At 39.6% G+C, this 22,095-nt stretch overlaps 1 protein-coding gene across 5 annotated transcripts in view; it reads left to right on the top strand.

Annotated features, from left to right (window-relative positions):
• The window catches only part of PCSK5 (proprotein convertase subtilisin/kexin type 5), a 421,805-nt gene that overhangs the window by 283,350 nt on the left and 116,360 nt on the right, over positions 1 to 22,095 (top strand). Inside the window, exon 21 of one of the 5 annotated variants that reach the window (XM_024554727.3) lies at positions 4,200 to 6,826. The exons of 3 other annotated variants lie outside the window; for them this stretch is intronic. In XM_024554727.3, coding sequence (XP_024410495.2) covers positions 4,200 to 4,315 — 116 coding nt within the window. In that variant the 3' untranslated portion in view covers positions 4,316 to 6,826. Of the gene's footprint in view, positions 1 to 4,199; positions 6,827 to 22,095 lie in introns of those variants that run through there. One more of the 5 variants, XM_045191536.2, reaches the window with a different exon arrangement.

Genomic DNA, 22,095 nt, shown 5'->3' with positions numbered 1-22,095 from the left:
CACAAAGGGCTAGAAGCCACAAAAAAAACCCCTGTCAGAAATGAAAAACACAGTACCCGCAATGAAGAATACATTCGAGGGAATAAACAGATTAGATGAAGCAGAGGATCAAATCAGTGACCTGGAAGACGAGGTAGCATAAATACCCAATCAGGAAACCAAAAATAAAAAAGGATTATAAAAAATGAGGATAGTTTAAGGGGCCTCTAGGAAAACATCAAGCATAACAACATTTTCATCATATGGGGTACCAGAAGTAGAAGAGAGAGAGCAACAGACTGAAAACCTATTTGAAGAAATAACAACTAAAAACATCCCAAACATGGTGAAGAAAATGGACATACATGTCCAGGAAGCACACAGAGTCCCACACAAAATCATCAGGAAATACTACATACAATTATATGCCAAAAATTAGATAACTTGGAAAAAATGGATAAATTTCCAGAAACATATACTCTTCCAATACCGAATCAAAAAGAAACAGAAAATTGAAACAGACTAATCACTACTAACTAAACTCATCAGTAGTCAAAAAACTCCCAACAACAAACAAAAGTCCTAGACCAGATGACATCACGGGTGAATTTTACCAAACATTCAAAGAAGAAGTAATACATACTATTCGCAAACTCTTTCAAACAACTGAAGAGGAGGAAGGGCTCCCATACACATTTTACAAGGCTTTCATTGTCCCGATTCCAAAACCAGACAAAGACATTACAAAAAAAAGAAAATTATAGACCAATTTCCCTGATGAACACAGATGCAAAAATCCTCAAATATAAGCAAACAAAATTCAGCAATACATTGAGAAGATCTTATACCATATATACAAAATAAAGGATAAAAATCATATGCTCCTATCAATAGATGAGGAAGAAGCATGAGCCAAAATCCACATCAACATCTAATTATGATAAAAACTCTCAGCAAAGTGGAGATAGAAGGACTATATACCTCAACATAATAAAAGCCATATATGACAAACCCAGCAGTAACATCATACTCAGTGGTGAAAACCTGAAAGCTTTTTCTTTAAGATCAAGAATAAGACAAGGATGTCCACTTTCACCACTCTTAGTCATCATATTATTGGGAGTTTTAGCAATAGCAATCAGAAAAAAATAAATAAAAGGCATCTGAATTGGATAAGAGAAATAAAACTGTCATTATTTGCAGAGGACATGATACTACATAGGACCCTAAAAAACTATTATAACTAATAAATGAATTTAGTAAAGTAGTATAATATAAAAATTAATGTTCAGAAATCAGTTACATTTTTAATTCCAATAACAAACTATCAGAAAGAAAAATTAAGAAAATCCCATTTACCCTTGCATCAAAAAGAATAAACTACTTAGGAATAATTTAACCAAGGAAGTAAAAGACCTGTCCTCAGAAAAATATAACACATTGAAGAAAAAAAGAAGATAGAGGTAATGGAAACATTAACAATGTAAAAATGTGCATACTACCCAAAGCAATCTATAGATTCAGTACAATCCCTATCAAATACCAGTGTCATTTTTCAAAGAACTAGAATAGCCCTAGAACAAATATATATAACTACAAAAGACTCCACATAGCCACCACAATTTTGAGAAAGAACAAAGTTGGAGTTATCATACTACCCGATATCAAACTATAACACAAGGCTATAGTAATTAAAACAGCATGGTACTGGCATAAAAACAGACACTTAAAATCTATGGAACAGAATAGAGAGCCCAGAAATAAACCCACAACTCAATGGTCAATTAATCTATTGCAGCAAGAATATATAACAGGGTAAAGACAGTCTCTTCAATAAATGGTGTTGGAAAAATTAGACACATGCAAAAGAATGAAACTGGATAACTTTCTCACACCATATATGAGAATAAACTCAAAATGGATTAAATACTTAAATATAAGACCCCAAACCATAAAAATCCTAGAAGAAAACATAAGCAAGAAAGTCTTTGATACTGCTTTTAGTAACTTTTTTTTGTATTTCCTCGGGCAAGGGAGACTAAAGAAAAAATAGACAAATGGGACTACATCAAACTAAAGACTTTTGCATAGTGAAGGAAACCATCAAAAAAACAAAAGGACAGCCTACTAATTGGTAGAATATTTCCAATGATACATTCAATAAGGGGTTAATACCCAAAACATATACGGAACTCATACAACTTAACACCAAAAAATATATATATATAGTTAAAAAATGGGTAGAGGACCTGAATAGACACTTCTCCAAAGAGGACATACAGATGGCCAATAGACACATGAAAAGTTGCTCAAAGTCACTAATCTTCAGGAAACTGCAAATAAAAACCACAACGAGATATCACCTCACACCTGTCAGAATGGCCATCATCAATAAATCAACAAAAAAAGTGTTGGTGAAGATGCGGGGGAAAGGTAACCTTCATGCACTGTTGGTGGGATTGTATATTGATGCAGCCACTTATGGAAAACAATATGGAGGTCCCTCAAAAACTTAAAAATAGATCTAGCATATGATGCAGCAGTTCCACTTCTGGGTATTTATCTGAAGAAATGCAGAACATTAATTTGAAAGGATATACACACCCTATGTTAATTACAGCACTATTTACAGTAGCCAAGATATGGAAGCAATCTAGGTGTCCATTGGTAGACGGTGGATAAAGAAGATATGGGGTGTGTGTGTGTGTGTGTGTGCATGCAATGGAATACTACTCAACCATAAGAAAGAATGGAATCCTGCTATTTGTGACAACATAGGCAGATCTAGAGGGTATTAAGTTCAGTGAAAGAAGACAGAAAATAGTGCCATATGATTTCATTTATATGTTGAATCTAAAAACCAAAGAAACAAACTCTTAGGTACAGGAAGCAAATTGATGATTGCCAATTTGGAGGGGTTTGGGGGGATGGGTGAAAAAGGTGAAGGGATTAATAAGTACAAATTGGCAGTTATAAAAATGGTCACAGGGATGTAAGGTACAGCACAGGGAATATAGTAATACTGTAATAACTCTGTGGTGTCAGGTGGGTATTAGACTTATTGGGGTAATCACTTTATAAGGTATGTAAATGTCTAGTTGGTATGTTATGCACCTGGAACTAATATTGTATATCAACTGTAACTGAAAAATTAAAAAAAGGAATGATGACCACAGGTTTTAGAGAGTTTACTTATAGAAGTGAAGAAGGAAAATAACCATATAGCAGATCCAAGAGAATCAGAAATACTTTCATTCTGAAGGGTGATGGATTCATGGATGGTCAGGGTATTATTATATTTTTCTTATGTTACATATTCTATGTAGGTCTCAGATATTACATATTATAATTCTAAAGACCACTAAATTTGTAGGAGGAAAAAAGAGTATTAATGGCTCACCAGGCTTTTCAAGTCACATGTCAATTGCATTTAGGGATGTGCTATTTATTCTTTTTCAACTATCATATTTCAGTGACTCTAAGACATTTTATCATCTCTGAAATCAGATGCATCTTATAATTCATGCTAGCTTACAACTGCTTTTGACCCAGCCAGTTCATGTGACATAGTTGTCGTTGACTGTAAATACAGTCACAGAGATGTCTAGTCAAGTGAGGCACGTGGTTACTACTTCTTATGTTGAATTCAGTTACAGTTCAAAATTGCTTCCAAAAATTGAACTGTTATTCAATATTCAAAGGAAGAGTTATTGCCGAGAAACAAAACATGTTATATAAGTTTAACAAATACTTTCAATAAGCATAAGGTTGGTAAGTGAATACTGTGTCATCATTTACTAAGAAGTATTTTTGTCTTGGTAGTACTTAAAATAGTGGTACATCTTAAATCCAGTGTCTTAGAGTCAATGAAATATAGTGTAAATGACTGTTACTCTCTGTTCCAGGTAATTCTAAAAATGAAAATTCTTTGCTTATATTATTATTGATTTCTAATTTATTCTTTTTCTAATCTTTTTTCCTTTCACAAATGGATACCAATCACGTTTACCGCTGGACTGCAATCTCTCTCCTTGAAAAACAATGCTGTTGACTGAAATCACTTTGGGTGGACCAAATTTCCTCCTTGTTGACTGCTCCTGAATGATCTCTTCCAATCCCCCAATCTGCCTCTCTGGCCAATCAAAACCTTCTCCCGTGTGTGTACATCATGCTGCTCTCATCCTCAACTCCCCCTGTCCCTTGCTGACTTCCCGGAAAAGCAACGGAAGAGTCCTGGGCGGAAGGAGGCTTCTGTATGCTAGTGAAAAAGAACAATCTGTGCCAGCGGAAGGTTCTTCAACAACTCTGCTGCAAAACATGTACATTCCAAGGCTGAGCTTCCATCCTAGATTTCTTTGTTCCTGTAGACTTATAGATTACTCCATATTATTATTAAAAAGGAAAAAAAAAAGCAAAAAAAAAAGCAAGCCACCTCTCTCTTTCTTGCTCTTTTTTTTCCCCCCCTCTCTCAAATCTGTGCAGGGAGATGGTGAACTGTTTTGTCAGAACTTAAATGGAAAAAAAATAATAAACCTACAACAAGCCTACCTTTTATAACTGGGTGTTTAGTACTAAACAGCCAGAACCACAGAGACAGTATTGTATGACCAAAGCATTTGATGCCAAAATTTGACGTTAAAGTAATGATTTGATTTCCTGCCCTGGTTTTGAAGGTCCATTTTTTTTTCCTTTTGCATTTACTTGCTTGTTTCCCCTTTGGGACGCCTAAAAACACCTTTCAAAAAGTCACAAGAGTAGACATAGAACAAAATGAAACAGAAAGCTCTTGCGTTAGTCATTTTTCATGCTTGAGTCTGTCACTGGAGGCAATGGCAGAAAACTGGACCTAAGGGCATTAAGGACATCCCGCAGAGTTGTGCTCAGTGTCGTTTGTCTTAGTTTTTCTCAGCTGAACATAGATACTTTCCACACGTAATTTACTTCATGCAATATGTGGTTTTGGCATTATACTCACTTGAGAAGTCTGCTCCACTGGTTTCATCAGATGGACTTGCTGCTACTGGCTTTTCCATTGTAGACTGGGTTACTTTACATAGAGTTGGTTACGTGGGATCGCTCTGCCTAGTCAGATTGGTGATGGACAGAATGCAAAATTACATACAATAGCTGAGACTGCTCCAGCTCCCCCCAAACCCAGAGTGTTCACTTTGTAGACCCTGCACAACCTCTTGGTGCTATTTGCCATTATTCCCCTAGCACTTTTTAAAGGCCATCAGAAATTCCATTTGTTGTGGCAGAAAGCATTTCGGATGTGATGCAGGAAATTTCTCCCTGGAGTCAAAAGTTTCTAAATGTCCTGTATTTTTTAAGAAATGGAAATGATTTAAATAATATTTAAGCTCGTGCCCAAGTTGGCCGGGCAGTGTTTTTCAATGGTGCTTATTAGAAGTCTTTTCATCTTCTCATTTTCAGAAAATAAAACTGGAAATTGAATATGGGCGGCATGATTGTACCCTCCTGGTTCTGTTACTCTCCCACTCCGCTGTCCCTCTGTAACTGTGCTGACACACCTGTATACTGAATGTCGTGAGGTCATCTGTTTGCCTGGAAATGTCTTCACCGGTATTCTCTTGACTCCCTAAACACACTCTGGAATGTAGCAGACTGAATTATGCGAAAACTGTTTGGGATCAGTGGTCAGAAATGAGGAAGCCTGAGAGATCTTTTTACCACTTCCGAGTTTCTCTGTTTAGGAGAGGACAGACTGATAACAAGTTTCCTCACTTTCCATATGAAAGCTCCATTGGTGACCTCGTTTGCTTTGGGAGTGACCAGCCATCGTACAGACTTTATTTTTACTTCCAAGATGTCACTGGCCTCACAGAGGAGAAGAGGAGTGATAGCAATTTAGATTACCCTAGGAAGGACTTGGGAGGTGAGTGCGAAGCTCCCCATCTAAGAAACAAGTTAGTAAAAAGCCGACATTGAAAATATTCATTCCTAGACATCAAAGTTAACATTCAATCCAAGGTGACTAATAAGTAAATAGTCTAATGACCCTCTTAATCGGCACTGTAGTAATACTGATTCACATAATGATTCATAAGTAACTAGGGAATCACCTGATTTGCTGAGCAGTTTTCCTCTTCGTAGCAGTGCAGGCCCTTCTGACCTGAAGGAAACAAGTTACTCGTGGGTATGGCATCTAGAGTCTCACGTTAAAGGCACAGTCTTTAAACGGACAAAGGTGAGCACAACCTAAGCAAGGTCAAGCAGGTGGCAAACCAGATTTGCCTGCTAAGGATCCATCTAACTGAAGCATCCCATACCTAATATTTGAGGCACAAAAGTAAACTATGATGGGAAAGATAAAAGTGATGTCTGTGTTTGTAGACAAATAACTGTCAAGAGGACAGCCAGGTTCACTGGGGCCCACCCAGGTGTGTTGTTCCCCGCGGACCGCGCAGGCGCACATCGTGGAGGTGCTGGGTTAACTGCTAGTGTGTTACTGCCTCGTTCACCTACAGGATATTATTAACTAGAACATAATGCTCTCGAAGTCTAAGTTAATGTTATATATTATGTATAAATATATATATTCATAATGAGATATATGTAATGGATAGTGCAAAGTTTGGAGACTTAACAAATGCTCTAATCTCCTAGAGACAAAAGTCCTACCTTCTGTTCTCTTTTGTCTTTTTATTTTTAATTAGTGATCCATTGTTAAATCCAAATCCACTTTTACTGAAAAATACTGTACATGTGTAAAATGTTCAGTTGTTTTTTTGTAAAATATAGTAGAATGGTTGTAATTGATACTGGCCAAAATCAATGTTATTCCATATTTTATTTTTTCTATTAAATTAACCTAAGTTCCTGTTTATTTGATCTGTCCATACCCATGTGTAAACATCTCTGAAAGGGCGAGGTAATGTGAGACTTCTCTGTTTCCACGTAGAAGCTGAATATGAAGGAAAGGGCAGAGGGGAATTAGGTAGCTAAATAAAGTTGGAAAGAAAGGGTGAGGAGAGGCGGGGAAAGGAGGTGGAAAGTAACAGCAATATTAGAAAGGAACGGTTCAGGTTTGGTCATAAATGTATGTCAGATTCCATTTCTTAAAATGTTGCAAAAAAGTCACTAAGTACTTGGTGCAGTCTATGGGCCATCCGGGCCTCTCTTTCCCTGGACTTCCCGCGGGTGTGGACTGCTGCGCACTCACCAGTGAGGTGCCGAGGGCTAGGGCCCAAGGGGCTGGGCTCGAGTTGGTGGAGAACATGAAAGCTGTTCGAAGCTGGCCTTGCACAGTTTAAGGAGATCCTGTATAAAACTGACAGTAGCTGTATCCCTGGGTGCCTAAGAGATGCTTTTGTCTAAAATCTCCAGTCCACACCACAAGGTAGGACTGAATGGTTAGCAAAAATAAAAAAGAAGAGAAAGAAAGGAAGAAGAACCAGCAAAGGATTGTAGATGTTTCTGAACCCTGCTTGAGTTGCAGTCTTGTCCTTGAAGATTCAATGCCCTGTCTTCCGGGAAAAGAAATGAGATCAGCAAAGGCAACCAACGCGTTGAGTTCCAGTTAGGTTTGAAGATGTGGAGCTACAACAAGGCGTGAGAGTGAGCCTGCGCCGCTGAGAAGTCCCACGCTGGGGACGAGGAGAAGCCAATCTCACCGACCATGTACTCTGTGCTACACAGTATGGGAATGTAGCATATGTATGTACTGGTGTAAATACATCCTCTCCTAATTCCCACAGAAGCTCGAGAGCAGAGGCACACATATTCTCCTGTTTACAAATAAGAAAGCTGAGCCATATGGACTTGGTAAATTGAGGTTACATAGCCATACTCAAAGTAATAAAAATAAAACTTAACAGTAACACAATTAGCATAAGTAGTGAATTCTAAACCTCAAATGAGTAGAACACTAAGTACTGTAAATTAAAAGAGGTAGAAATTCCTTTGAACTGACTGGTCACGTGAGTTTTCTAAAGCACGTGGACGTAGAATTGGGTCTTGGAGGATGGCTGAGGCGTAACTAAGCAGAAGGGAGGTGTCAGAAGAACATTACCAGCACACTTGCTGCATAAGAGATGTTCGGGGAAGCAAGTGAGTTGTTTTGATGTTTCTGATCTAATTAGCCCATCGCTACGCCGGGCAGTGAGGCAACGTTTGATGGGTTGGTCTAGAAGAATCTACATTCTTACACTTTGTAAAAGACAAATCGTGTGCCTGTTCTCAACTCCCACCGCCACGGAAGAGCTTGCGTTACACTCGTCACTGTCCTCTGTGGATGCATCAGAGTTTTCTTCTCACTTCCCACACCAGCATCAGGGGCCTGTCATCGTGCTGCTGATTTCTATCACACATGCTGCTTTCCACCCAACAGTTTACCCTTCATTTTTGAGGAACTCAAAAACTGAGTGCTCACTAGAGAAGGCGAAGTGACTGTCGTCGTAACTACAGACACTGGACTGAAGTTGAGTCCAGGGGTCGACACTTCAGGCGCGTCTGGACATGGAAATATTTAACACCTCTCTCCCTCAGGTAAAAACAGTACCCTGCGGCTAAGATGAAAGTAGGCGTGCATGTTAACTGTGATCATGTTATCATTCAGCTGCACGCAGAGGACAAGGACAGACAGCAGCTTGACGAATATGAAGAAAACTGGCAGCGATTTTAAACTGTGGCCCAGCCAGTTCACTCCCTCCTTTCACCCTTCACCACAAAATCGAGGGCATACGAAGGCCAGCTGCAGCTTGACCTCACCTGGCCCACGCTCGGCCCTGGCCGCAAGCGCAGTATGTGTCAGTGACAAAGTATAAACCCGCTTCTCTCCCCTGGTTGACATCCACTTCCAAATATTATTTTTGTTGCAAACCCATAAAACCTGAAGTTTGTAGCAGAATACTTTGGAACCATTGACAAATTTAGCAGAGCACAGCCAAGGTGGACTTAATTTCACTGTGGCTCATTAGAGCTGCTTGGCACCTAGAAATAGGGCTGTAACCCACGCATCATACCTCTTCTTCACCATGAGTTGAAAATCTGGCCCAGAGCCAATTCTTGGGCAAGATGGATGCAGTTGTGCGGCGTCACTGAGTCTCAGAGGGCCGGTCTGGGACCTGGGGGTGCCAGCAGTTCCTGCCCACTCTTCACCTGCAGGAGGCCTAGAAGGACATGACTGTCTCGTTCCTGAAGGATTTCCCTATACAAGGTCCTCTCTCTGGGGGCAGCTATTGCTTTTCATAGGACCAGGTGTCCGGCAACAAAAGATATTTAGCATCCCCACTTTCTAGAAATATCCAGAAACATTCCCTGAGGCTTGAATTATAACAACTTTTTGCATTTTAGAAAACAATACATTATTTTAAAACTACCATTTTTTTAAGGTTGACAGAGTTTTACTGAACGGCTTTATTTGGCCCACACAAAAATCAGAGGTCTATAGAGATTAACTTTTCAATGAAAGATTCACAGCTAGTAAGGGGGCGTAAGGAGGGGGGGATTCAAGCACACAGCTCAGCCTCTGCACAACACTGCCTCCCTTTTGAAGTGTGCCAGAGAAAAAACAAGTCTATATTACATATGTTGCAAGGCAAGGGGTAAGAGGCTTTCCCCCAGCGCAGAGAGAAAGTACACTGTATCCCTGGACTTGGCTTTTTCCCCTTATGGGCTCACAGTAAAGCTTTCATAAATAAACAACGAGTCCCTGTCATATACCAAGCTCTGGGTGGTTCTTGCCCTCTGCAAGCTTATAGTCTAATGGGGACACACACAAAAACACATGGCTCCAATATGAAGCTGCTTAAGTGCCTTAAAAGGGGCATAAAACATACTGTTGTGAGACCAGAGGAGGAGCTCACTTTACCAGTTTAGCACTAAAGGTCCCATGGCCTTGCACTGCACACTTTCCAAGGCATCCAGGAATAGCTTGAAATGAAAAATGTTAGCCACTAAAATGAACAGAAGTCAAACGAGACTTTAAATATCTGTGAAATGCATCATGTCAAACTAGTCAATTGCAATTTAACTCTTAAGGAATTGCATACAATTTAATTTTAGGTAGGATGAAGGAGAATTTTAATGTTTGATATGATGTAGGACCTACAGAGGTAGGAGAACCTAGGTTCTGCTGGGATCATAATATGACCCTGCAGAGGAGGGAGAAATTCACTAATCATGCTGGAGTTTGGAGGGTTATATTTTTACCTATTCCTGATCTCCTTCCTCAAGAGTCCCACCTGTAGATTCAAATAGCTCCTTGACATTTTCCTTCAGATGTCTAACAGGCATCTCAAAATTAACAGGTCCAAAATAGACTTCAGACTCCCCAGTCTCCTAACATTATCATCACCAAATGTCTGACATCACAGTAAACAGCATTACAAGTCATCCACCCAGTCGCTCATATCCAAAACCTAAGATTATTCTCTGTTCACCCCCAAATCCAGTCCATTAGCAATGGCCCATGTGTTTCTAGTCTCCTCCCTACTTCTTAGTTGCAATTCCGGGTCAACCACCATTTTCTCCATCCTGGACTGCTGCAGGGGCCTTCTCACTAGGCTCCCTGCTTATCTTCCCCTCCTATCCTCTTTTCCCTTTCATCTCCCCTCCCTCATCCATTCTCCACAAAGACAGCAGAGTGCTACTACAAATACAAAATCAGAGTTCGCCTCTGCCTATGCACTCAGAATGAAATTGGAACGCCTTAACTGAGATCTCTGATCTCTTCTTGTGCCCCTTCCCCCATTGCTCACGAGAGTCTGGTCCTACCAACTTCTTGTTCTTCAAACACAAATAACTTGTTTGTGCATCAAGACCCCTGCTCTTCACAGGGCTGGTTTCCTTGCATCCTACAAGTCTTGATTCAAAAAATCATTTCCTTGCAAAACGGCTCCCTCCACCACTCACTCCCTATCTGCCACCTGTATTTGGTCTTTTCACAGTACTTACCACACATGACATTCTGTGGTTCATTCGTGTGTTTATTGTCAGCGTCTCACTGTAACATCAGCACCATGAGAGATGGGGCTTTGTCCATCATGTTCACAGCTTATCATGTCTAGCATAGTGCCTTGCTTAATAAGTATTTGTAGAATGAACTAGTGAATAAAAAGACAAGACAGAAATGACATTTGACCTGAGTCTTGAAAGATAAGCAAGGATTTGTAAGTCAAAGAAGGCAAGGATATTGAAGAAGGAATCTCAAAAAATAAAACTCAAAGACACAGAACTATCAAAGGGCTTATGAACTGAGGTGGCAGGGAGTGTGCAGGGGAGAGATGGAAAGACCACTTGGGTCGACTTGAAAAGGGCTTCGGATGGGCCGTTGCCCTCCCTCTACCTCCTTGTTACCAGCATCGTCGACTCTCTTTTCAGAGAAGTCAGTTTACCCAAGGACCCCATCAAGTCAACTCATGGCCTCCTGCCAACATATTCAAGAGGCATTTATTTGGACAGAATGCTGAAGAGGCCATATTTGCTTCAGTCCCCAGGGGAGCGATGGCTACACTGAGCCAGCTAAATTAAAGGACAGTGGGCTAAGCAGAGCTGTACTGTCAGATGAGCACACCTAAGGGGAGGTGGCCCAGAGCGTCTCTTCACTGTGATGTTCACGGCCAGAACAACAAATGTGGCAAGGCCTAGACTTGGGGAATAAGGGCCTGCTCAGAATCTTTTCACTTCTAAGAGACAGCCCTCTAAACTGTCAGTACCAGAGAAGAGCCAAAAGGAAAGAAAGTGAGTGTTAGCACCTCCTGTCCCTAACAATGAAAATGATAACAGTAACTCCCACTCTGGAGTACTTCCTATGCGCTAAACACTGTGCTAATTGCTCTGTGTGGGTTATTTTCATTCTATACTCCCAATAGCCTAATTTTATCTTCTTTCTACAAATAAGGAAGCAGATGAGGTAAATGCCTAAGGCACCCTAGTAGTAAATGGAAGATCTGGGATTAATTTAAACCCAAACAATCTGATACCAGAGTCTCCAGAAGGAGAAATGCAAGAGCCGGGAAGATGTCGGTCAAAACCAACTTTAGGCCATGACCTTGGAGCTTACATCAGGATTATAGTTGGCCTCCATATGCACACATTCTGCATCCAAGAGTCAATAACCAACAAGGGATTCAAGATATTTTTTAAAAATAAAAAGGTATGTTGTTGCTGACATGTACTACGTAGTTAGGCCTATGATGGTTGCATCTGTTCTGAACGTGTAGACTTTTTTCCTTGTCAATATTCCCTAATCTACATATAACAACTATTAATATTTACATAGCATTTACACTGTATCAGGTATTATAAGTAACCCAGAGAGATGATTCATTAAAGTATGTGGGAGAATGTGCGGAGGTTACATGCAAATACTATGCCATTCTGTAAAAGGGACTTGAGCATCCACGAATTTTGGTATCTGCAAGAGGGGTCTGGAACCAATCCTCCGCAGATACCAAGGGATGACTGTATGTACTTTAGCCGATGGCGTCTGGTCCAGGATGCATGTTGTCGCCTGTGAACAGAGCAACATCCACCCAGGGTTACACACCATGGCCACACACTTCTTTCTGTGACCACGGTAGGAGAGGAAATCAATATTATCATGGGAATTAGTAGCAACCAATGGGCCATGTGGGCAAAGGAAATCAGAATGGACCTAAAAAAAATGAGGCAGTGACTGTTAAGAACTGAGGATGTGATGCCTCCTTTCATGTTAATGTATCTTTGTCTGGAAAGCCCTCACTTGCATTCTCTAGCCCCAAATGAAATGAGGAAGAGGTAAAATGGAGAAACATTACAATGCTAAAGACATCACATAATACAAATTTGTGAGCTTCTTTGACAAATCCGGTAAAACGTAAGTTCCTTTCAGGTGATAGTAAACAGGATTTTCTTGCCACCTGAATCATAATTGCCACACTACAATGAAAGCTAAAGTATCAATAAAATGAAAGGCTTTTTTCTATGTATAGGCATGTGATTTTTAACTGACGTGTCATAGAAAGAACCACAAATATGACGGAAAGCAGGAGTCATCCTGGCCATCTTCTCTCTCACCCCCACATCTGATCCCTCAGCACGTCGAGACAATTCTACCTCCCAGATATGTCTTGGAACCATTTTGTCCTTCACCTTTACTGCCCTTACCCTAGTTCTCACAATCCTGGGTCAAACTATTGCTTACCTGTACTGTCGCAACACCTCCTGATTAGCCTCGTTGAGTATATACCCCTCGTATCCACACTCCACCTGTCCTTACCGTCTTCCTCCAATCTACTCTACGCAGCAGCCGAAGTGCTGTTTTTACAAACTCAAAGCTCACACAAGGCTCCACTCTTTAAAACCCTCCCATCATTTCCCATTTCACTTAGGAGACTAAGTTGAAATTTCTTTCATCAGCCATCAAGGCCATGGTTAATCTGACCCATCCCTGCCCTCAAACCCATCTCATGCCATTCTCTCCCTCCCTGCATATTTCCCAGCCACACTGACTTTCCCTGATTTGTCTAGTCTGCTTTGTACCTTAGACCTTTCCCATATGTCATTTGCCCTACTTTAATGTTATATGATTCCTAATCATCTTCACCTGGGTAACATTTATTTATTATCTGGGCCTCCATTTAAATGTCACTTCTTCATTTCCAGATCCTTCTAGACAAGGTTGGATCTCTTCATTATAAGCTCTCATGGAAGCCTCTGCTTTACTGTCATATTAACTACATTATAAGTATCTAGTTAATTGTAGGAATATATGTTTGATGCATGTAATTCTTACTACACAGTTTGTTTTATGGGGGCAAGTGTGTAAATGTGTTATAGCTCATGAATCTACCTTAATGCCTCTATTTATAAAACAGGTACCTGATAACTCTGATCAATAAACAAGTAAGTCAATGAATGAATAAACTGAGTGAATAATTAAGTAAATGACAGGGAAGAAATAGTCCTGGCCAGACATTGGGACAACTAAGTTCTAATCTTGATTCTGGATACCTTCAAAACCTCTCTCTCGATAGCTGGCTACACCTCAGTTTCCTATCCTCAGCTTCATCCCTGTGACGCCTTCCAGCCCTTCTATTCAATGTAAAGACTATCCCAGGAGATTTTATGGAGATTCTATCACTGGCCCTAAAACAAAAAGAAAAACTTTAGGCTCAAACTCAGTCAAGCTAATGCTTTAAGACATTGCCACTGAAAGTGCACAGTGGCAACAGAGCTGAGAGTTGGATGCTGTGGTAGCAGAGTTCTAAAGCGAACCCCTGAAATTCCCATCCACATGTTATTCACTGCTGTGGAGGGACTTGCAGATGGAATTAAAGGTTATTACTAACTGCCTTTAAAATAAGGAGACTATCCTGAAGTACCCATGTGAGCCCAAGGTAGAGTCAGTCAGAGATGCAATAGAAGGAGACAGAGGACAGAATCAGAGAGATTCAAGAAGTGAGAAAGATTTAACCCACAGATACCAACTTTGAAGATACAGGAAGGGGGCCATAAGCCAAGCAATGCATGCAGTTTCTAGAAACTGAGAACATTTCCCCAGCCAACAGGTAGCTAGAAAACAGGGAGTTTAGTCCTGAATTCTGCCATCAACCTGAGTGAACTTGGAGCAGATTTATCCACAGAGCCTCCAGGAAGGATGCAGCCTGCGACACCTTGATTCCAACCTTGTAAAAGCCAGAGCAGAGAAGCAGCTGAGGCACACAGTGCCCTGACTTCTGACCAGCAGAGCTGTGAAATAACAAATAGATGTTTTGGTAAGCCACAAAATTCATGGTAACTTAGCATAGCAGCACTAGAAAACTAAGACCTATTCATGTATCTTCATAACTCCTGCCTGAGGGGCAGGCTTCTAATCACACATGTAAGGACCCACTGTAATCTCCAGAAACCTTGGAGGGTAGGCACTATCTTGTGCTCTCCCTCTGCCACACTCCAGAATGCCATTATCTCCCAGAGGAAAGCTTTCACACATGTCTTGGGCCCCTCTTTTTGTGGCTACAGCCCTCGATCACCTAGCTCTGATGGCCAGTAGGGCTATGTCCCTCGACCCAAGAGACTTAACAAACAGAGACAGTTCTTGGTTGGCTACCATCCCTGGGGCACCTGTGCAGAAATGCACCCCCATTCTATCTGTAGAAAAAACTATATGCTTGCTTGGAGCCTCAGCCTGAGGGGCAGGCTTCTGGTTTGGCACACATCCAGGGGCCTATTTAGATGCCCAACTTGGACAGAGGCAGGTGGGTGCCATTTTTGCACTCCCCCTGTGCCTCACTCCAGGTTGCTGATATCTCTGAGGAAAGCACTTGCACACATGTTGAATCCCTGAATTTTGTGAGTACCACCCAGGGGATACCTCGGGATCAAATGGCTCTGACAGCCAGTGGGACTTATGCTTGCAGTTCTCTAAGACTGTATATACAGGGTGGGCAAACGTAGGTTCACAGTTTTTCATATGGAAAAATATGTAATACAAGAATAAATAACATTTTAAAACTAATATTTAAAACTAATAGAACAAATAACAATATTGTAAAAAATATTTTAAACACAGAATAAAACTCTGTGTCTTGTGTACTCACCACTGAAAACCCACTTTTACACACCAGTTTATTTGTATACTTTAAAAGCTGCTGCCTGAGCTTTTACATCCTAGGCCAGGTTTTTGAATCTGGCTTCAATTCAGCCTCAATCTAGGTGCTGACTGAAATTCTCCCCTTTGAGACAGCTCATGGCACACCCTAAAAACTACTGGACCCACTAGAAATAAAATAGACTGCTTGAATAATCACGCAGGTTTGAGAGATACCCAAGAATGAGGGCTGGGTTGAATAATAAGGTTTGTCCCCTACACAAGGCCACTCCTTTAAGACTGGGAGAAGTGGCTATTTTACCACATGCTTAGAAACCAACACAGAGTCAAGGAAAACAAACACAGAAATATGTTCCAAATGAAAGAACAAGATAAAACCTCATTAAAAAGTTATTAATGAAAATATAAAAGTGATTTATCTGATAAAGAATCCAAAATAACAGTCATAAATTTGGTCACTGATCTCAGGAAAAGAATGGATGAATAATGAGAACTTCAATAAAGAGACATAAAATATGAGAGTACCAAATAGAAGTCACAGATGAAGAATACAATGAATGCACTGAAAAATATGTTTGGAGGGTTCAACAGCAGACTAGATGAAGCAGAAGAAAGGATCAGTGAACTCAAATATAGGGCAGCATCACTCATCCAATCACAGCAGCAAAGAAGAAAACAAAGAGAATGCAAAATAATAAGGATACCTTAAGGGATTTGTGGGATATCATCAAGCAGACCAACATTTGCAATATAGGGGTCCCAGAGAAGAGAGACAGAAAGGGGCAGAAAACATATTTGAAGAAAAAAACACTGAAAACTTCCCTAACCTGGATAAGGAAACCAATGCACAAATCTAGAAAGCGCACAGTTCCAACTAAAATGACTCAGATCTGCCTACTTCTGGGCAAGATGGCAGAGCAGGTAAATTCAATGCTTACCTGCTCTCAGAATCATCCCAAAATTGCAATTAAATTATAGAACTATAATGTGAACCGCTTGAAGACTAGCTGAACAGAATTTCTATAACTAAGGATATAAAGAACAAGCCACTTTGAGACTAGTAGGAGGGGCGGAGACATGGAAAAGGCAGGACCCACAGCCACATTGTGGCAATTAAGAATAGGGAGAGGAATCTCACCTGTAGAGGTCCTCCCTGAGGAGCAAGTGTTCCCTGCCCCAGACTGGTCTCCCCAGCTGAGGTACCAGTGCCAGGAAAAGGAGTCCCTATAATATCTGGCTGTGAGAACCAGTGGAGATTGCATCTGAGAAAGACAAAGGGCTGTGGGAGACTGAGACATGATGTTCTTAAAGTGCAGCATACAGATTCGTTTGGTAAAAACTCACTTTAAGCTCCAAGCAGGGGCAGCAGCTCAGAACACACCAAGGACATACAAGAAGGAACTATATTGACTAACTTCAGGATGAGGGATGTAGGGGCTGGGGCAATTCTCTCCAGCGGCAGAAGCACTAGCAAGTGCCATTATTCCTTTGGTGAACTCTCCTTTCACCCAGCCAGCCAGGTACAGCCAGGCACTGAATCTGTGCTCCCTGTTAATCTGGCTTACACCCCACCCTGGTGATTCCCTAAGACACCCACCTCACTCATCCAGCTAAAGCCTCTCCCAGCAGTTCCTCCACACAGGCTACCTGTCTTGGCTTGGCTGAAGACTTTCCCCAAATCTTTCAAAGGTCCACAAACCCCAAACAAGCAGCAGCCAACATCAGTATGCCTTGTAGTTCTTGCTAAGTTGCCCCAAGCCCAGCACAAGTAGCAACCAGTCTCAACATTATTTGTAACTCCCATCAGGTGGCCCCAAGCCTGGCATTCCAGTCTTGGCCTGGAATGTAGCTTCAACTAAGCAATCACATCTTACAAGTGGCAGCTAGCCTCAGCTCACATCATCATGTTTTCCACCAAAGGGTCCCAAGCTTGGCAAAAGGAACTTCCAGCCTCATTTCACAGTGCACACCCTCCTAAGTGCCTTCAAGTCCAGCACAGGCAGCAATCAAGCACAGATCATTTTGTAGCTCCTACCAACAGGACTGCTACAAGGCGGCTCCAAACAAAACACACCTGGTAGCAAGCTAAAGATGACACTGGAGTACCACCCAAACAGCTCCATAATTGACACACAAAAACAACTCCCACTCAATGGGGGGACCCCCTATGTAACAGCTCATACAATATATTCATGGCTAGCCCTCACAGTCAGTCAGCCTAAGGGGAATGCCATCAACAACAACTGAGGGCCAACTACAACAGGAAGGCACACAGCTCACACAGGGGAAACACCCCTGGAGCACCCAGCTCAGGTGACCAGGGAGATTGCACCACGGAGCTCTGCAGGACACCTTCTACATAAAGTCCATTCTCTCAAGACAGGGAGATGTAGAAGATCTACCTAAGAAATAAAAACAAACACAGGGAGTCAGCCAAAATGAGGACACACACACAAAAGTCCCAAATTAAAGAGCAGGACAAAAACCAGAAAAAGAATTAAATAAAATGTAGACAAGCATTCCACCAGATACAGAGTTCAAAACATTGGTTATAAGGATGGACTTAGGGGAAATATAGATGAACTCAGTGATATCTTGGACAAAGATATATAAAATATAATAAAGAAGATACAAAACAAAAAGAATCAATCAGAAATGAAGAATATAATAGCTGCAATGAAGAATACAGCAGAGAAAAACAACAGCATATGATATAACACTGATGATTGAATCAGAGATCTGAAAGACAAACACCCAATTGAACAGGATAAAAAAAAAAAAAAAATCCAACAAATGAAGTTTGTTTAAGGGATTTCTGGAGCAACATCAAGTGTACCATACTGTGCATGGTACAAAAGGAGAAGTGAGAATGCAAGAAATTTAAAACCCATTTGTAGAAACTATGACTGAAAACTTCCCTAACCTGGTGAGTTAAATAGATATACAAGCCCAGGAAGTGCATAGAGTCCCAAACAAGGTGAACCCAAAGAGGACCGCAACAAAACGCATCATAATTAAAATGCCAAAAGTTAAAGAATCTTAAAAGTACCAAGAAAAAAAAAAAAACAGTCCACTATGTACAAGGAAGCTCACATAAGGCTATCAGCTGATTTCTCAAAAGAAACTTTGCAGGCCATCAGAAAATGGCACAAAATATTCAAAGTGATGAAAGGCAAAAACCTACATCCAAGATTATTCTACCCAGGAAAGTTATCTTTTAGAATTAAAGAGGATATAAAAGCTTTGCAGACAAGAAAAAGATAAATGAGTTTATCACCACTAAACCAGTATTATGAGAAATGTTAAAGCAACATATTTTAGAAGAAGAGAAAGATAAAAAATATGAATAAGACAATACAACAAAGAAAAATTCTCAGTGACAAAAGTAAACATTTAGTAAAAGCAGTGGATCAACCAACTATAAAACTAGTACAAAGGTTAAAAGACAAAAAAGGAAGATTGCATGTAATTACAATAAATTAAAAGCTACATATAAATATACAGAAAAAAAGTAAAAAATAATGACAAATACAAATACAGAGGGGCAGTGATTTTAAAATGTATTCAAATGTAAGCAACCATCAACTTAAAATAGATTTCTATAAATATAGCTTGGTATACACGTGAAGCACATGGTAATCATGTGTATACTTAAAAATCTATAAGACATATGCAAGAAATAAAGAGAAAGGAATCCAAACGTAACACCATAGAAAGTCATCAGCATACAAAAGAAGAAAGCAAGATTATAAGAAAGGAGAAGACTATAAAAACAATCAGAAAACAATGAATAAAGTGGCAATAAGTACATAACTACCAATAATTAAGAGTAAATGGACTAAATGCTCCAATCAAAAGATACTAGATGGCTGAAGTGATAAAAAAAACAAGACCCATACATATGCTGCCTACAAGAGACCCACTTCAGATTGAATGACACAGAGGGATGGAAAATATATTTCATGCAAATGGAAATGAGAAATATGGGGTAGCAATATTTATGTCACATATAATACACTATTTTTTATATAATCTTTATTGTGTTTTTTCCATTACCATTTAGTCTCCTTATACCCTCTCCTCACAGCAATCACACAACAGATTTTAAAACACTGGCTATAACAAGAGACAAAGGGCATTTCATAATGATAAAGGGATCAATCCGACAAGAAGATAAAACCTTTGTAGATATCACACAAGCAATGTAGGAGCACCTAAATATATTAAGAAAATATAGATGGTCATAAAGGGAGAAACTGACAGTAATACGGTCAAAGTAGAGGACTTCAACACCCCATTGACATCAATGGATAGATCATCCAAACAAAAAATCAACAAGGAAACAGTAGCCTTAAATGAGACATTAAACCAGATGGACTTCATTGATATTTGTAAGACATTTCACCCAAAAGCAGCAGAATATATATTCTTTTCAAGTACATATGGAACATTTTCCAGAAAGACCACATATGAGTCCAGAAAACAAGTCTCAATAAATTTAAGACTGAAATCATACCAAGCATCTTCCCTGACCACAATGATATAAAACTAGAAATCAATTGCAAGAAGAAAACTGAAAACACACACAAATACAGGAAGGGAAATAACATGCTACTAACGAATGAACGGGTTAGCCACAACATCAAGGAAGAAATCATAGGATTCCTTGGGACAAATGAAAATGAAGACATAATGATGCAAAATCCATGAGGCACCATTAAAGCAGTTCTTAAAGGGATATTTACAGCAATACATAGGCTTACCTCAAGAAACAAGAAAAATATCAGATAAACACTAACTTTACTCTAGTAACCAGAAAAAGAACAACAAAAAAATACCAAAGTGAGTAGAAAGAAGAAAATATTAAAGATCAGAGCAGAAATAAATGAAATAAAATCTTAAAAAACAGAAAAGATCAATGAAACTAAGGGTTGGTTCTTTGAAAAGATTGATAAACCTTTAGCAACACATCAAGAAAAGAAGGAGGGCCCAAATAAATAAAATCAAAATGAAACACAAGTGACGACCAATACCACAGAAATACAAAAGATTATTGGAAAATAACTAAACAATGCCATCAAATTGGAGAATCTGGAGGAAGTGGATAAATTTCTAGGAACATACCAATCTTCAGTCTTCCAAGACTGAGTCAGGACGAAACAGAGAATCTGAACAGACCAATCAATAACTACTAACAAAATCAAATCAGTAGTCAAAAAAACTCCCCCCAAAACAAAAGTCCTGGACTAGATGGCTCCACAGATGAATTTTGCCAAACATTCAAAAAAGAATTAATACCTATACTTCTCAAACTATTCCAAAAACTGAAGAGGAAAGAAGGTTCCCAAGCTCATTTTATGAGGCCAGCACTACCCTGAAACCAGAACCAAAGACATTACAAAAGAGAAAAGAAAATTATAAGCCAATATCCCTGATTAACATAGACATAAAAATCCTCAACAAAATGTTAACAAACTGAATTCAACAGCACATTAAAAAGATCATGCACCATGACCATGCGTAATTGATTCCCAGGATGAAAGGTTGGTTCAATATCCACAAATCAATTGGTGTGATGCAACACATAGAATGGAGGATAAAAGTCATATGATCAATTGATCCAGCAAAAACATTTGACGAAATCTAGCATCCATTTATGATAAAAACTCTTAGCAAAGGGAATAGAGGACACATAACTCAACATAATAAAGGCTATGTATGACAAATCCACAGCTAACATCATTCTCAATGATGAAAAACTGAAAGCTTTTTCTTTAAGATTAAGAACAAGACAAGAACATCCACTGTCACCACCTTTAATCAACATAGTACTGGAAGTCCTAGCCACCGCATCAGACAAAAAGAAATAAAAGACTTCCGAATTGGAAAGGAAGAAGTAAAAGTCATTATGTGCAGATGACATGATACTATATGGAGAGAACTCTAAAGAATCCACCAAAAAAATATTAGCACTAATAAATGAATTCAGTAAAATAGCAAAATAAAGAATATTAAGATATTGTTTGCTTTTTTATATACCAATAACTATCAAAGAGAAATTAAGAAAACAATCCTATTTACAACTGCATCAAAAAGAATAAAATGCCTAAGAATAAATTTAACCAAGTAGGTAAAAGACCCAGACCTAGAAAACTATAGACGCTGAAGAAAGAAATTGAGGAAGACTGTACTACAAGGCCACTGTAATCAAAACAGCCTGGTACTGACATAAACACAGGCACATAGACCAATGGAACAGAACAGAGAACCCAGAAATAAACCCAAGTCTTTATGGTCAATTAATATTTGACAAAGGAGGCAGGAACATAAAATGGAGCAAAAATAGCCTCTTCAACAAATGGTGTTGGGAGATCTGGACAGCTACATGCAAAAAAATGAAACTTGATCACCAACTTACACCATACACAAAAATAAATTCAAGATGGATAAAAGACTTAAATATAAGTAGTAACACCATAAAAGTCCTAGAGGAAAACATTGGCAGGAAGATCTCAGACATTCCACGCAGCAGCATCCTCACAGACATGTCCCTTAAAGCA

Source organism: Desmodus rotundus, chromosome 1, assembly GCF_022682495.2.
Source record: "Desmodus rotundus isolate HL8 chromosome 1, HLdesRot8A.1, whole genome shotgun sequence".
NCBI lineage: Eukaryota > Metazoa > Chordata > Mammalia > Chiroptera > Phyllostomidae > Desmodus > Desmodus rotundus.
The sequence above is the reverse complement of the archived record's forward strand: the minus strand, read 5'-3'. Positions and strand labels throughout refer to the sequence as shown.